General features: G+C 41.7%; 2 protein-coding genes across 2 annotated transcripts in view; both read left to right on the forward strand.

Moving 5' to 3' along the window:
• Positions 1-136: 136 nt before the first annotated feature.
• LOC306750767 (zinc transporter ZIP12-like) lies at positions 137-6701 on the forward strand (the record flags this gene model as incomplete). Its single annotated transcript, XM_079234240.1, has 12 exons — positions 137-373; positions 914-1234; positions 1318-1525; positions 2013-2164; positions 2315-2486; positions 2977-3149; positions 3283-3432; positions 3612-3689; positions 4946-5018; positions 5154-5312; positions 5401-5588; positions 6573-6701. 12 exons carry the CDS (start codon positions 137-139, stop codon positions 6699-6701), a joined length of 2040 nt encoding a protein of 679 aa, XP_079090366.1.
• A 4611-nt stretch (positions 6702-11312) lies between these two features.
• The window catches only part of LOC306750458 (voltage-dependent L-type calcium channel subunit beta-1-like), a gene marked incomplete at its 5' end in the record, with an annotated part of 55407 nt that continues 51528 nt past the window's right edge, over positions 11313-15191 (forward strand). Inside the window, 2 exons of the mRNA XM_079233881.1 lie at positions 11313-11399; positions 13272-13364. Coding sequence (XP_079090007.1) covers positions 11313-11399; positions 13272-13364 — 180 coding nt within the window. The remainder of the gene's footprint in view (positions 11400-13271; positions 13365-15191) is intronic.

Raw genomic sequence — 15191 nt, forward strand, 5'->3', positions numbered from 1 at the left:
CCTTTCAGCTCCCTCCTGTTGTTCACCTTGATTCAAATTTCTCTCTCAAGCCACTTGTTTGTGTCCATCATCTTTTTTTCTCAAGCTCGAAGGCAGTCCTGGGAACTTGAGGGAGTCAGACAGCCCTGGTAGGAACATGCAGTTCAGGGGCAGTGCTCCCACTTTGCTTCTGCTGCTGATTCTTTGCCAGCTGGAGGTGAGAGGGCAGGGGCCAGGGTACCTGCAGGAGGTTCTCAGGGCCTTGGATCTGCCCCTCGGTACCGACGAAAAGCCACAGCTCCAAAAGAACCACACCGGTATCCTGATCACCAAGCTCCTCCAGGAGGTGCACTGTGCAGAGCGGACTGGCACCTCTCAGGATGTCTGTGACAAGGTAAGTCTTATTTTTACCGTATAAAACAACTTTTACATCCATATGCTAAGTAGTTATTACGTGTGCATCCCACTCATGCCTGCTGGCTCCAAGAAACATGGTTGTTATGGCTGGAATGTGAGTGAATGTGGAGGCTTAAATCCTTGACCCTCTATGGGGCATTCATGCTGAGTGGCTTTAGACATCCCTCAATTTGAGACACTTCACATGTTTGTGCAGGCGGGCTGACAATAGGATTATGTGCGTGTTTAGCCTTGAAAGTGAGTTTAGAAATTAAGAGAGAAACTCTCTAGTTTTTGTAATTTCTTGGTGAATAGTCTGCTCTCTCTTAGCCTTCTGTATTTTTGTGTGTGAGTCTAATTGGGCACAAACAGCAGCACGAAGATGCCGTTTATCTGGGAAGCAGAGTACAGTGTGTGCAGAAGAAAATAGGCCGTTTATCAAGCGGACTTCTTCTCAATCAACACTCACATGACCTTTCTCCAACTTTCTATGCTTAAAATTAATCTTTCCCTTATTTTCTACCTGTTCTTCTTACAGTGCCTGACACCAGACATAGCTCTCTCTGTGCTAGAGGATGATGGGAAGGCTTACCTCACAGAGGAGGACTACCAGCGGATCTCCACTGTTCTGCTGTACTACCTAATTAACTTGCAAGACCTGTGTGTGTCAAATGCCGCCTCCCTTTCCTCGTCCTCCTCCTCATCATTTGGGAACTATCAGTTCTACCTTTTGGCCCTCACCAATCTGCACCCGGGTGAGGATGACCTCTTCTTATCATCCAGAGAAACAGAAAGTATTCTACAGCTCATCAATCAGCACTACGACCCCCCCAATCAAGACGCCTCATCTGATTTGCAAGTGAGGCCTTTTTATCGGAGAATACTATCCCGTCTCAGAAAGGTGCACCTCCGGATATGATCATTTAACCTTTGATCCCACAGTGTATTGATGCAGCTCACCTCCTTGAGGATGTGAACGTACAAGAAAATCCAGGTGCTGATGTTTCCTCTGTGCCCAAACTGGCTGCTGCCATCATCAGCCATATCCTGCAAGGCCACTGTTTCAGGCGGAGGAGCCTCCCGTCTCCTGCTTTCTTTACCGACTACATCTTTCAATCCCTAAATTGCACGAGTGACCTGCAGATAATAGGTCAGTTCAAGAGCACAGTTGGCTTGCTATGCACATTGAAACTGACATTTGCTTCTTTTTTTTTATCTCAGGTATGTAGGTCATGTTGTCCTCTGCTGGTATGAGGAGATTCCTCCTTAATCACAGCTTCATAAAAAACACTGCAATTGGATCTTATTACCATTTTATGTGTTATGTAAACTTACAATAACTGAATGTTGTGCCACTTGGGGCAGCTGGAACAAGCAATAAACACAACACTGTCGAGCAGTTAGCCAGCAATTGAACATCCAACAGGTACGGAGCAACATTGGCATTCATTTGGAGTCAGGTGAAATTCTGGCCTCCTGACAATTCTCTTTTAGCTCGGTTTTTGGTCTCTAACTAAGTCTTTACCTGCTAAATAGTGCTGTATTAAAGTCCCCTGTTAGTTTTAAGAACTTTTCTTTAGCTCTATTATTCAATCTCCTGGAGCACAGGATCATGATGCAGTGATGTATTTCCTCAGCTTTAGAGGAGTTGCTTCATCAGCTGGGAGTCGGACGGGAAGGAGCATCACACTCTCATAACAGGAAGAGGCGGAGTTCACAGACAGGGACCGGGCCTCCGCCGGGTGGTTGCAACCATGCAGCAGGTGGAATAAGCAGGGACTGGGCACAGGTGAGGCTGAGACAAATGTTTGATTTCCTGCACAGAGAATCACAAGAAGCATGATAGCATTGCTGTAACCTGCATGCAGTTACTGTACAGCTTGATTTAATGAGCCTCCTACTCATCCATAAATGTGTCTCTTCCTTTGAATCTAAACAGGTCTGTTTTTCAGCCAATCAGCTGCTGGATATTTTTGCTCTGAATCCTCATTTGCCAATTTCCAAGGAGCACTTCAGACAAATGTGTCCTGCCATTATTCAGCAGTTGCTAGGCAATGCCTGCAAGTCTGCAGAGCAGAAGAGAAGAGGATCTCTGCCCACTGCTCTTGAGAGTAAGACATTTCCCCTCAGTCACTAATAAAAGGGGGGTGTCGACAATGCACTCAGCTGTGATATCACTAGCTGCAGGGTCTAGTTAAGAGTAGTGAGTGAGGAGTCAGCCAGTGGCAGCATAAAGCAGGTATTAAAAAGGGTTTTGAGAAAGTGGGAGTCAACGCAACTACGAGAGGTCCTTCAGCATGCAGTCAAAACTGGGCACCCGAAATATTATGCAGTTTGATGCAGCAGAATATGAGATTAGCCGTGGACAGACAGAGATGCACACAGATGCACATATGCAACTGATCTGATACTTAACCAAGCAGTGATGATCTTTGGTTTATGAATATAAAAGACAAAAAATACATACAACAATGAAAATATTGTCCTAGTAAGCCTGATCTCCAGAGCGGTGTTTTCCTTTATTTCATGATATTATCAGCCAACATTTTTAATCTGAATATCTGGACAGGGAAAAACTGTGCTGCTCTCTGCTCCTTGCAGAGTACGGCTACGGCACGGCGGCCGTCCTGCTCATCACGGTGGGCTCCACGCTCGGTATCTGCTTGATCTTCTTCAACTCCTGCCAGGAAACCTACGCACTCGTCCTGCAGCTGTTTGTGGGCTTAGCAGTGGGAACCCTCTCGGGAGATGCACTCCTGCACCTCATACCACAGGTATAGAACAGGTATAGAACACAGAGCCACTGCATCAGCTTGTGAGGCAAGCTTCATACATGTGTAAAGAAGCTCTGTGTTGACTGTGGAGTAAATGTATAATTGTTTTCCTCCCTTGTTTTCTCCTTTGGAGATCCTTGGCCTCCACGATGACACTCACAGTCATGATGCTGAACACTTTCCGGAAGAAAAAGAGTATCTGTGGAGGATTCTGGGCATGATCGCAGGGATCTACGGCTTTTTCCTCATGGAAAGGATCTTTTCCATTTTCATTCCTTCTCATGTAAGCGTTTTGTTTTTACAGCCCTCATCAATTTAACGACAGATTATTTCTCAAACTCAACCCGTAGTGTGTCAAGGGGCTGATTTTCTTTATCTCACCAGAACTTGTAGTTTTCCATGAACAAGCAAGTTTATGCAGAGCTGATTGTTGAGCAACAGTGGACTTTCTTTTGTCTGCAGGGTCATAGTGACCTTCCCTTAGAGCTCCACTGCAATGGCCAGTCACAGAAGTGCAAGTCCATCTCCACCATACAGCTGGTGAGTCTCTCACAACCCAGAAACATTGTTCTTGGCAGGAACACCTGATTCCCGTCATCATTCCTGTTGTGTATTTGTTAGAGGAGATGCAGGGAACATGACAAGGCAGTTACTGGAAGTTAAACAGCAAGATATTAAAACAGTGCCTCATAGCTGTGAGAAGAAAAACACATTAAGTATAAAGAAGTACGGTTATATCGTTATAGTTATTTTCTCATAAAAGTCATCCTGTAATTGTAGATGATGAAACCTGTGCTGTGCCACAAGTTTAGATAGAGCACTGTTGTCTATCTTTTTTTCAGTAGGTTTAGTGAGGTTTGCTGTCACACTACACCACTGCTACTTGGAATGACAGGAGCAGGATGTTTCTCCCATTTATCTGTTGCAATTATCCGTCTTTTTCCAAATTCTCTGCCTGCTTTCGAACTTGTTTTTTCGTGAAATTTAAAAATTTCAGGTGGCTTACTGTATCTGGTATATATAATACCATTTAAATTCAATCATATGGCAACATGTTCTCCACTGCAATTAAAAACTTTAGGTTGAATTCCTAATGCAATAAAACTATCCTTCACTCCCATAAAACAAGAAGCAACTGTTGAGTATGGTTGAATATTGTGTTTCCTCTGCGGAGTTATTGAAGTGAATATATTTTCATTCACTCCCACGCTACTCCTCCAGCTAAGCATCAAGGAAGCACTAATGCACTTGTTATAAACAGTGGAGATTAGCTAGAGAACCCTGTCGATAGGAGAACAACCTTTCAATTACAGCACAATCTTTGGTCTGCACACATAAACGGCATAAAACAATAGCAAATCGATCGTCAATCACACTTGAAATGAATCCGTTGAATCCATGTTCAAATTCAAAACCCTGACTGAGAATTCACAGAAATCAATTGTCCTGCGCTGCTTTTATATAACAGGCAATGAAGAGTGGTGTGGGAGGGAGTGAAGGAACAGGGCATGTAGGATGTTGCAGAATGAGAAGTATTGAATCATTCAGAAAGCTCTTCATGACCGTGTTGAATGCACACTTGAAAACTAGACCATTTCGGACACAAAGACAGGTCACTCACGTGGAAATAGACCTATTTTCCAACCATCTCTGTTACATACAAATATCCTTTATGGGTGAATTTGTCTCCCTCCATGTAACTTTGAGAACCACTCTTGATTTCTCAAATTGGAGTCAAAGGTTTAAAAAAAAAGAAGAAGAGTTTATTGCTGTAAATAATTCTCTGTATCCTGCAGGGAGCAGTGGATGACTTGGAGTGCACAGAAGCATCTCCTGAACACGTTGACACCCGGAGCCTTCCACACCAGAGTAAGGTCATCAAACATGAGCTGCACAACACAGATGAATGCAAAGCACTTTGTAATTAGTCGCCTGGCATGACAGAGCATTTCTCACGGTCTGAGGACGAGCTTTGGCGACACAAACTCCCTTTTGTGTTCCCAGGACAAGGGGTTCCTCTGCTGGCGGTGATGGTAATCGTGGGAGACAGCCTTCATAACTTTGCAGATGGCCTGGTTGTCGGAGCGGCCTTCTCTTCTTCGATCGAGACCGGCATGGCGACCACCGTGGCCATCCTGTGCCACGAGATCCCGCACGAGATGGGTGAGAGGTGGCGGTTACTCACTTTGGGAGCGCTTTTGTTGTTTTTTGGCCGAGCTTGACACTTTTTGTTCTGCTTTCTGTCTCCAAGGGGACTTTGCAGTGTTGTTGAGCTCTGGACTCTCAGTGAAGAGGGCTGTGCTGATGAACTTTCTCAGCGGTCTGACGGCCTTCATTGGACTCTACATCGGACTGTTCGTGTCCTCAGAGATGGAAGTTCAGCGGTGGATCTTTGCCGTTACTGCTGGGATTTTCCTCTATTTGTCCCTGGTCGAAATGGTAAAGGAGCCTTATTAAAGAACAAGGCTGCGGATACTCCACATTTCAGTTATTGTCAACAAATCCCATTAAAAAAAAATGTTGTTGAGACCCACATGTACTGTATCGCTAAATGTTACTGCCTTCACCCATTTATAAGTACTTTCCCTCAGTCTTTGTTTTAGCTGCATTTCCTGTTCCTTGCAGTTGCATCATCGCAAAGACACTGACAGTTTAACTTGCACTTGACCTACATGTGCACAGTTTGATTGAAAGCCCTTGCCTTCTTCACAGCTATTGGAAAAGTGTCTGTCCTGCAGTGGTTTGACTTTTGATAACTAGAGCCAATCAAAATAGTTGATATTGTCTCAATCTGTGCAACGCTGGACACGGGATGAACTAGTGTAGTCGCTGTAGTATATTTTGAATATTTCTGCAGGGGACACATGTAAAGAATGTGGAGTAGCTCAGCTAATCTGATAAAATATAAATTGATAATCCAAGAACAAAGACACAAATAGAATTGCGAAGACAATAACCCTCTACGTTCCAGTTTCCCACGAACCTGAATCAGTTGTACACCTGAACATCAAGTGTTGCAACTAAATGGTTGAATTGCCAAGTTGCTGCCACTCCAAGTGTCCAAATGTTAGTATGAATCCAAACTTGACTGACTCCTGCAAAAAATAAAAAAGAGGTAACATACCATCAAGGAGGTTTGATCTAGGAAGTACGCTTACTCTGCACTAAAGCATCAAATGTGTATGAATGTGCAGCTAACCAACAAAAACAATTGTTACTCCTATTTAAGATGTTTCTTCATTATGAAGAGATGAACTACCACATCATTGGTTTTGGTCTTTGCACGGGATTTATTGACAATAACAGAAAATATAGAACAATTCCCAGCCTTTTCTTGAAAGAAATAATCCTCTTTCTACGCAATATTTTTGATCAAAACTGTTATTATTTAAGTTTCACTCTTCATCTCTGTCTTTCTTTCAGCTTCCGGAGATGACTCGAGTGAAGTCCGACAAGCCTCTCCTCATGTTCTTCCTGCAGAACCTCGGCCTGTTGATGGGTTGGACCTGTCTTCTGGTCCTCGCGCTCTTTGAACACAAACTCAAATTCTAAATGCCGTTTACGTGAGTCGTGGCGTAAATCTCTTCAAAGAGGGTTGAGTCGAAACTAATGTGGACTTGTGTGTGCAACCAAGATGTTATAACACGTCATTATTGGTCACCGAGTGAGTATTTCATGATGTAGTCGCAGCACTGGATGGTAAATGTACGTTAGCTGTATGAATCCTCTAATTTTTTTATACTTGATGATTTATTTTTGTATGTTAGGTATCTAAACACTAAGTAGTTTAAACTCTAATAATGACCTTATTTTTCAGATACAAACATTTATTGTTCTGTCAAATATGTACGTCGCCTCAGACAATCAAATCAATCAAAGTAATTCTTCACAAGCAAAATATAAAGTATTGTAAATCTACTTGTTTTGGTTTCATGTATTTGACGTCAGTGACTTTACACTGATTGGGAAAAGTGTCCATGTCCATGTCCAGGATTCTGTGCCGTGTGTCAGGTATATTGAAATGAGAAACGCTTTATTATACTGGCTGACTTGAGGTTTCTTAAAAGAGCTGTGACACTTTGATTTATGATCAGAAAAATGGAGGCAAGTGTTCATTTAGTACATTTCCAATCAATAAATTCTGATGAAATTTACATGATGGTGTGGTGATTTAGTATTGCTCTTTCATCAATTGATGACTCACAGAAAGAGATTTGCATTGCACCCTCTGTGACTCGTAAATACACGTCTTTAACCATTTATGCTGAGGAAATATTAAATATGTTCCTGGATATATGTACCAATATAAAATAGCGCAGGAAACTTGCCGACATTGCTATAGAAATTAATAGAAAGTTACGCAAATACTTACTAAGTAAAACCTGATTGGCTTGATGAGAGACTCGGAGCAAAGAATCGACTAACCCCTCTTTGTGCAGCATAAGCTTCCCTAAAATACATTTATTTCTGAATTCCTGTTGAGAGAAACGTTGCTCTCTTTGAGCTTCTCATCTCAGAGGCATTGTTCTTTGTTTTTGAGGCCTCTCTGTGATCCAATATGAGGGCACTTCCACCCACCTGAGCTACTTGTTCTCTTCATCCACCAACCTGGATGACTAATGCTCGCTGTTCAAGACAGAAACTCCGGAGCGATCCGGCCCACACAGCGCACACGCTCTTTAGCGGCCAGAGTGGGCCTGCAGGAGGAGGTGGAGGCAGAAGAGAATATGACGAATACATCAGTACAATCAGATAAATTAAATGCAGTAATCAACTTATTTGTTCATAAAATTGGATCTGTGATATTGAAAGAATGAGTGGGTTTACGAGAAGATTTTGTTGTTTTTAATCAGCTTGCTGTGATTAAATTCTGGTGCTCTCAGCAGTGACATATTTCTGTAAAATTTAAACAAACAGCTGTCAAATACATTTCCTTATTTGTGTTGGGGATTAGTTTCATCGCACAATTTGCATGGCGATTATGTTAATTTTCCATTCCAAGCTTACTATCAAAGTGCAAAGTCAGTTGTGTTGACAGTGTCATTTGATTATGTGCCTACAGCGCCAGAAAAAGCTGACACCAATTCTTGTGGCTTCCAGAGAAATGTTCAAACAATAGAAGGAAGTCTGTTGGATTTTATCTTATTCTAGCAAATTTGCTGTTATTTTGGAAATGCCAACCACTTTGGCATTTCCAGGAAAGCTTCAGGCCTACTGGTGTGTGCGTGCGTGCGTGCGTGCGTGCGTGCGTGCGTGCGTGCGTGCGTGCGTGCGTGCGTGTGTGTGTGTGTGTGAGAATCTGCTCTTTTGCACCAAAGAGGGTATTCTTTTGGCATGTGTGCATCTTTTCAAGGCAACTGCTGCTGGGATGAAGGAAGGAAGGGCTTTTTATCTGGAACATGTTGGTGTGAACACTGAGTATCCTCACATGCTCATCAGAGACCTGTCAGAAGAGGAGTGCAGTTGGGGAGTTGGGGTCATTGGGGCCTCCAAGAGAGAGAGACAAATAAAAGAAATATAAAAGTGTTTTCCCTTTTATTAGTAAGGATCTGAATTAAATCATATTTTGCACCTCTTATTGTTATCACGGAAAAACACCTGGGATTGTGGCACTTTAGTTGTATTCACAATCTTGACACATTATTTCTTTTTACGTAAAAAGCTCAGCTGAGTTTCTAAATATCTCCACTAAAAAATTGGTATTTTAAAGTGGTAGTAGATCTATTTAATAGTGTGATGTTATCAAGTGGGGTAACTTGCAAGAGAGAGATTCATTCTTATGAATATCCTGGGGTCCCCAAAACACTGGATCCTACATTTCCCATAATGCAACCCGATAGTATCTTTCATTAGACCATGCACCAGCTTTTTGTTAAAAATGTCCTCCAATCCAACTCAGATAAGCCTGGTGACATCACTACAGTATGACATCATCAAGGTTTAATTGTCAGACTTTGGAAAAGCTTCCTCCAGAGCCACAGAAGGCCTCATAAAACTGTTTCCAGAGGCTGAATAGTATAATAGCAATGACCAGCAATCTGACTGTGATGAGTTACATCAGTGGGGTGGCCCTTTAAAATGCAAACGCACATGCAACCACTAGAGGGCAATAATAAATAACACAACTTTAGAGCTGTGTGTGGTAGAAACTTGTCTGAGGAAGGGGTGCAGGAGTATTTAGTTTGATTCGTCTCATTTCAGTGGATTTGCTGCTGTATACAGGGATGTGCATCACAACATGTGTCTGTTCCATTACATCAGATGCTCTAAGTCAGTGGTTCTCAACCTTTTTTCCGTGATGGACCCCATGTGAAATATGTTTCACAGCCAAGTACCCTCTCACCAGTGCAAAGCATTTTTGGTTGAAAAAAAAAGAGTCCTGTCCCATCAGTGTCTGTATTAATATAGCAAATATACAATTATGTTGATGAACTTACACTTTTTTTTAAATTTAATATTTGTTTTTACAGGATTTTTGAATAGATGCTAATTTTAAATATATATAAATATATATATATATATATATATATATATATATATATATATATATATATATATATATATATCACGTACCCCCATTTGAGAACCACTAAGTAAGATACCTGTCCTTCACCTCTGTGGGGAACTCACCTGAACAGAACAGCTAAACCTGTGACAGTACTGTCTTAGTAAATGTCTTCTCATATACACATCTATTGTAAACTGACCAATTATGTATAGAGCTGAAACCATTAGTTAATTAATGGTGATTAAGTAATCGATACATTTGCTTAATCAAGCAAAAAAAGGCAATTTTGTTGGTGGTTGCAGCCGTTCAAATGTGAAGATCTGCTGCTTTTGTCTGTTTTATATTATTGTATACTGAATATATTCTTGTTTTTATGTTTTGCTTCCGATAAAACAAGACTTTGCTTTTTAATGTTTTATAGACCAAACAAGGAATAGGTAAATTGTAACAATACTGAACATACATACTTGCCTTAGTACTTAATTAATCTATTCAAAATCTAAGTGTCCCAGTTTGCATACAGCCAGAACTCTTTAAATCTACATGTAGAATATTCACTTCACTATATTTGGCTTCAACAGTCAGCGCAGTAGCGAATGTTTTCACTAAAACTACCTTGACTTCAGTGTCATTGAAATTCAAAGCCTACAGTCAGTCACAGCTAATAATAACAACGGCATGGTAACAGCCTGGCTTTGAGCCTTACAATCTTCCTTTAAGTGGTACATTATTAAAATAAATGATATATTTTTTAACTGTTATTAACATAAACATATATATATATATATATATATATATATATATATATATATATATATATATATATATATATATTGCAAATATCAACGTACTATACATATGTACCTACATGTATAATAAGGGATATAATGTATCATGTCTATTACATGTATCCCTCAATATGCAGTCCAGCACACTTAAAACTCCTTTTTACAATATAGAAATAATTCGACTTGTATCAAGACATTGCATGTTGCTGTTTATTGATGCTTTTTATATGCATTATATCCATTTCCGCACAAAATACTTGGTTCAGTTTTGTTGTCCTTGTTTTTAGCTGCATGACTATTTCCATTTATATATTATTTCTAACAAATGTGGTAGAGGGAATGATTCCCTACACTTTTTTTCTTACCTCTAATGTAAAAAAAAAAAGTGCATCTTTTATTTAGTATTTTTCATATTCTCCGCTTGCCAGCTGTTATTCATCCTTTTTTGCAGAGAGAAGGCAGAGGTGTTGGCGTTGGATGAGGGCGCATGGAGCAGCCAGTGTGGGTTTAGTACAGTAGGAGGGCACTGATGAAGGAGGCTCTGTGCTGCTGCAGGCTATAACATCCCAGAATTCAAATCATCATCACCATCATCTGAACTAGAGAGAGGGGAAGAAAAGAAAAGAAAGCTGCTTTCTCAAACCTCTTCCGCTCAAGCCCCTCCTTCAAGCCCTCCTGTCTCAAACTTGAAGATTGGCGGTGCCGGTTCAGCTGCAGCGGCGCTTCCTCGCTTTTTCCTCTCGTTAAACTGATTTAAAAAGAAAAGAAAAGAAAGGAAAAAAGAAAAATGCTGTTGACCCTTCATTTCGGACACAACCGCTCGGCACCTGTCCCAACCGAGAGGGGACTATTTAATCAAGTGGCGTAATGGTCGTCAATAATTCTCCAAAAAACAGAGCAGCTGCAGCACCGCTGGACAAACACATGGACTCGCTGGAACACCCGAGGTTACAAGTAAGTGAATTACAATTTAAATTATGGTTGTCACAGTTGTCAAAAAGGTATCTTAATTAAGAAGCAGGTCAACTTTCGCTCACCTGTCCCCTTCCGCGCTCCTATTGGCGGCCGCTGGCTTAGATCACGTCCTGATGACGTCAGTGAGCCTCGAGGACATCACCTCGCGAATTGATTTTTTTTTTAATTAAAAAAATGTCGTTGAAACTGCTGTCTTAAAATGTGACTTTGTGTTGCCGTGTCGGCATCTTTTTATCCAGGTATATAACGTGTTTATTCTCAGCACTTCAAAAAGCAGAAACGTTTTTCACATCATTTTTTTTTACATTTCTAGATAAAGAAAGGTCAGTGGTATAAGTATTTTCACCCTTAACTTATGTAAACGTATTTTATTACCACAATGTGAAAAATACTTCTTTAAAACTGTCCTACTTACCAAAGTTTACTAATAGCATAAACATAGAATTTCTTGTTGTTACATAGTGGGCTATTTTTGTATTCATGCATTTGTATTTAAGCAGCTTTTCAATGTTGTAGCTGCTCGAGTAAATCTAATTGCAACAAATATACTGTTGCTGTTGGGTGGTTTAAAGTCTAACTAAAAATCTAAAGTCATATTTCAATAACTGGTCAGATGTTTTGAATGAAAAACCAACGTAACTGTCGGATAAAAAGTGCAATATTCCCCCTCCGAAATGTTGTAGAATAGGATAATAAACTAGCATAAATATATAAAAGCTAACGTACCTTAAAATGATATTTGCGTAAATGTACTTGTTACTAAGTACAGCCTCAGGTATAATATTACAGAGGTCTTAACCGTGCAGTAAAGTACGTATCCAACATGCATTGTGCAATTTGTATTTGGCTTATTAATCATACCTCATCCTGTTTCTCCAGAATTTCAAACTGTTCGACATGATCGGCTCCTAAGAAACCGAATATCTCTTTTATATGCGTGATTAACACACCTCAGGGGAACGGGCTGGAACGAAAGGCAGATTTTAGATGAATTTCTGTTTTTCAGTTGCCACTAGCAACACATGCTGCATGGACACTTGAGCTGAGTGCATTCGTTTTCCAGGCCCTCATCGTATCAGCTTGCGTATTAGAGACCACCCACATAATTACCATTGTTTTTATGATACCTGTCATAATATTACACTTCAAATAAAACGCTGAAAGCCGTACTTAACTAATTGAAGTAACAGTGAGGCTCTTTGCCGACAAGAGGACAGCAGCACATTTTTTTCAAACCTTTGTTAAAGCAAAGCTTGCATGCCCACGTGTGCACTGGGGGCTGAAACAGTCAATTTGCACATTGACAGAAAAATGATTAGTTCCTGTTGAGTTACTGATACATAGTTGTTTAGAAATGCCTTTCTTTTTAAATATATTTGGTCCAAAAAACACTCCAAAGATATTCAGTTTACCATGATATTAAAGATTCCTCAAACATATTTTATGGCATTTCTGCTGGAAAAATGACAATTATCGATATACTCTAGTTTCCTGATTTGCAAAAAAAAGAAAAAAGGCAAATATCCCCTGGTTCTCTGTTTTCACTGTAAACTGTGTCTTTGGGTTTTTGGACTGCTTGTCCGACAAAACACGACATCTGAAGACGTCACCTTGGATTCTTAGGAAACTGCTCTTTTTTAAATTTTTTACTATCTTCTGACATTTTACATTATCTCTTACATTGGATGAGTGTCAGGAGGAGAGCTCTTGTAGACCAGTATTCACAGGAGGAACTAAAAAAAAACAGTTTCAATGTACGTATATGAACATGCAAACAATATATAAAAAAAAGGCGGAAAGGACGTGGAGCTCTTCTAACAGTTCCACGCTTCCCTCTCATACTCTCTGTAGTCTCAAGGCAAAGGAGCTCGAAGAAAAGGCCGATTTAAAGGTTCAGATGGCAGCACCTCCTCCGACACCACGACCAACAGCCTCGTGCGCCAGGTAAGGCCGACAGTTGCCTACTCTGAAACATTTAAACTTTGGGTTGCAGAAGTGGCTTAGGGGTTGTAATTTTTTTTGAACAGGTCCAAGGGTATCTGATCATTCTGTGCACCACACAGGAACAACACAATGTCCTGGCTACAGTTGCATCATTCAGGAATGTCACATGCCTAAGTGTGTTAATCCCTGACGGTAAATGCAAACTGGCATAAGAGCCTTCCTCAGTCATCATCATCCATCAGCGATGAGATGTGCATTGCGGTGAGAGCCCTCTGTAAACATTGTTGGGTACAGTATGTTAAGTGGAGGCCTCTCGTCCGCGCTGCATCCTCAGCAGTGACACGGCGGCCTGTTATAAAGCAGACCCCGCGAGGTACACACTCCATGTGTCTGGTATTTGTTCAGCGGACCTGCGAGGGACAGGACGGGCCGGGTTAAGGATGCGCGCCCCTGCCTAAATGTTTCTGCCTTTTTTGGAGGAGGCGTACATGGCCTTGTCTGGGAACCCGGAGGAGATAGGAGCCTCCTGGCGTGCCGTCTGCTTCGTCTCGAGGCCAACGGAGGAGCTTCTGAATGAGCTGCTCATCCTCAGCTCAGCGGGATGTGCTTGGTGAGAAATTGTCTGATTCTTGCCACCACCCGTGGGAGCTCATGCCCATTCCCACAGTCCTGTCCCCGAATGAGGAGTTCCCCTTTCCAGTCTGAGTCATCGCAGATAAACTCAATTAGGCCGAGAGTGAGCGTCATTCTGCCGCGTAACACCACATCCCACAGAAACGACACAGGCCGTTAAAGTAAGAGACAGTGGAGGGATGTGGTGAGAGTGGAGGAGTAATGTGTTTCAGGGTCAGTGAGGCCCTCGCATGCCGAGCACAAATACCCTCTTTTAGATATTTGCCGCCAGAGGGCCTCAGAAATAGCAGACCTTCCAGTAACTTCTCCTCTGTTTGGATAACAACGTAAATACTGTTTTTCATTTGCGTTATCATAACAGCCGTTTTCATCTGGCTGTATTTCCCTCACACTCTATGCTCAATCATGCTGCCTTTGATCATTTTCACTTTTCCCAGAAGGATGAGGACGTAACATTTCGATCGCTTAACTGAGGGAAAGAATGAAGCCAACCTTTCGTGTGGTGATCTCACTGCCTATTCATCAGCCTGTCATTTGGGCCTCGCTTCTCTTTGTGTTATCCTTTCTCTCCTCACTGTCAACAGTAGAAGCTGCTGGTTTTCTAAAGAAGGATTTAAGATTCAGATTGTTATCGTTTGCTCTCCGTCCTTTCTGACCCGGTGGTGTTGTTGTGCCTCATAGTCCTGGCATTCCTGTAGGCGTCCTAAGAACCGCTGAGGCCTGTCGAGGTCACCGTGCGATCGATCCACCGCCGATCCTATCGTCATAAGAAGCGTCTCTCCTGTAAAAGCGTATAAACGGCTCCTAAAAGACAGAATTACTCATGCTGCTGAGGGCAGAGGGCAGACAGCGAGTAGGTTGATAGAGAGAGAAAAGGATGAGAGACGTTCCCTGTGGTCGTGGCCTGATGCCCGGGGGAGTATGGAGGAGGCTGGGAAGGGTGGAGGTCCGGGCCAGACCCAACTGCTCAGCCGTGGGAGTAGCGAGGTCAGTGTTGAACCGGAGCTCAGCTGTCCATTGAGCAGGAAGGAGACTTGAACTTAAACAATCAGGTTGATGTCTCACTTTTATTAGCATCTGCAGAGTGGCTACAGATGCTCATAAAAAGTATCAAGATTAGGATCATGTCCTCTCGATCATTGTTTTTAGCGCTCTGCTTGGCTTTCCTTTTACAGTCCCGAGATATACGTCTCA

The sequence above is a fragment of the Taurulus bubalis genome (assembly GCF_910589615.1).
Source record: "Taurulus bubalis genome assembly, chromosome: 18".
In the NCBI taxonomy this organism is placed as follows: Eukaryota; Metazoa; Chordata; class Actinopteri; order Perciformes; family Cottidae; genus Taurulus; species Taurulus bubalis.